Raw genomic sequence first — 1,687 nt, forward strand, 5'->3', positions numbered from 1 at the left:
TTTTTCGAGACAGGGTTTCTCTGTATATCCCTGGCTGTTCTGGAACTCATTCTGTATACCAGGTTGGCCTCGAACTCAGAAATCTGCCTGTGTCTGCCTCACAAGTGCTGGGATTAAAGGCGTGCACCACCACCCCTGGCTCTATTCTCTCTCTTATATTTTGTTGGTGATGCTTGCATCTGTGACTCCTGCTCTCTTTCCTAAGTTTTCCATGTCCAGGGTTGTCTCCCTTTGTGATTTCTTTAATGTTTCTATTTCTATTTTTAGGTCCTGGACAGTTTTCTTTACTTCCTTTACCTCTTTGATTGTGTTTTCCCATATTTCTTTAAGGGATTTATGTGTTTCCTCTTTAAGGGCTTCTACTTGTTTACCTGTGCTCTTCTTTATTTCTTTAAGGGAATTATTTATGTCTTTTTTTTTTTTTTTTTTTTTTTTTTTTTTGGTTTTTTCGAATTTATGCCCTTAAAATTCTCTATCATCTTCATGAGATGAGAACTTAAATCTGAATCTTGCTTTGTAGGTGTGTTTGGGTATCCAGGGTTTTCTGTGGTGGGAGAACTGGGTTCTGATGTTGCCAAGTAGTATTGGTTTCTGTTGCTTATGTTCATGTTCTCGCCTCTCTTGTCATTTGGTTATCTGTGGTGTTAACTGGCCTAGCTGTCTCTGACTTGAGCCTGTCCCTCCTGCGAGCCTTCGAGCCTGCAAGCCTGTGAGCCTGTGAGCCTGTGATCCTCCATGTGTCAGAACCTCTGGAGGGAGCTGCAACTGGGGTGTTCTATGAGTGAGTTGGTATCCAGAGCAGAGGCTCTGCTCCTGACACAACAGCACAGAACGAGGGAGGCGTGTCTATGGCTGGGCAGGGTCTCTGTATCCTGGGACCCTGTTCCTGTTACGCCGGGTAGTAGGGCAGGGTATAGGGGTCTCACCTGTGATCCTGGACGTGTCACAATACCTGGGGAGTCGTGCTGCAACTGGAGTGAGGTCTTAGTGGGTTGAAATCCAGAGTAGTGACTCTGCTTCAGGCACTGGTGCAAACCGGATGGAGCCATTAGACTTTTCAAGGGGTGATTTTAAGGTTTAATATGTGGAAAGTGGTAAGGAGCCTGAGAAGTTAGCTGAGCTTTGGTAGATTTTATCATGGTCAGGTGTCTTTCAACTTCAGAGAAATGATGATGTGTTTAATATTCTCTTTTCGGCGGTTATCGTACCTTGGATATTGAAGTTTTGAGGATGAAGCTGAAAATTGCCAACTGTTTTCCTTTACCCGTTCTCCCAGATATTAGCATTTGGCTCAACCAAGCACTTAAAGGAGTCCGAGATAGCCATGGGAACGTGATAGAAAATGCTCATCTTCTCACGTTGTTCCACCGACTCTGCAAGCTCTTGTTTTTTCGTATCCGCCCTATTTTCGTCTTTGATGGTGATGCTCCACTGCTAAAGAAACAGACCTTGGTAAATAGCATGTGATTGGATTTTCTCCTTAGACACCGTTAGCAACTTTTAAAATATTAAATTCAGTTACAACATTTCTCCCTTCCCTTTCCTTCTCCAGACCTTTTCATATATCCCTCCCCAATCTTCTTCAAAATCTTGCCATCTTTCTCCCCAATTGTTATTTGTATGCATAAATATATATGCATCTATTGCTAACTATTTGTGTAAGTCTGCTTGTATGGACCTTTTTTTT

At 42.8% G+C, this 1,687-nt stretch overlaps 1 protein-coding gene across 1 annotated transcript in view; it reads left to right on the forward strand.

Moving 5' to 3' along the window:
- Ercc5 (ERCC excision repair 5, endonuclease) overlaps positions 1–1,687 on the forward strand; it is a 44,110-nt gene that overhangs the window by 3,181 nt on the left and 39,242 nt on the right. Inside the window, exon 2 of the mRNA XM_031368976.1 lies at positions 1,277–1,452. Coding sequence (XP_031224836.1) covers positions 1,277–1,452 — 176 coding nt within the window. The remainder of the gene's footprint in view (positions 1–1,276; positions 1,453–1,687) is intronic.

This window comes from Mastomys coucha, unplaced genomic scaffold (genome assembly GCF_008632895.1).
Source record: "Mastomys coucha isolate ucsf_1 unplaced genomic scaffold, UCSF_Mcou_1 pScaffold14, whole genome shotgun sequence".
Taxonomy (NCBI): Eukaryota; Metazoa; Chordata; class Mammalia; order Rodentia; family Muridae; genus Mastomys; species Mastomys coucha.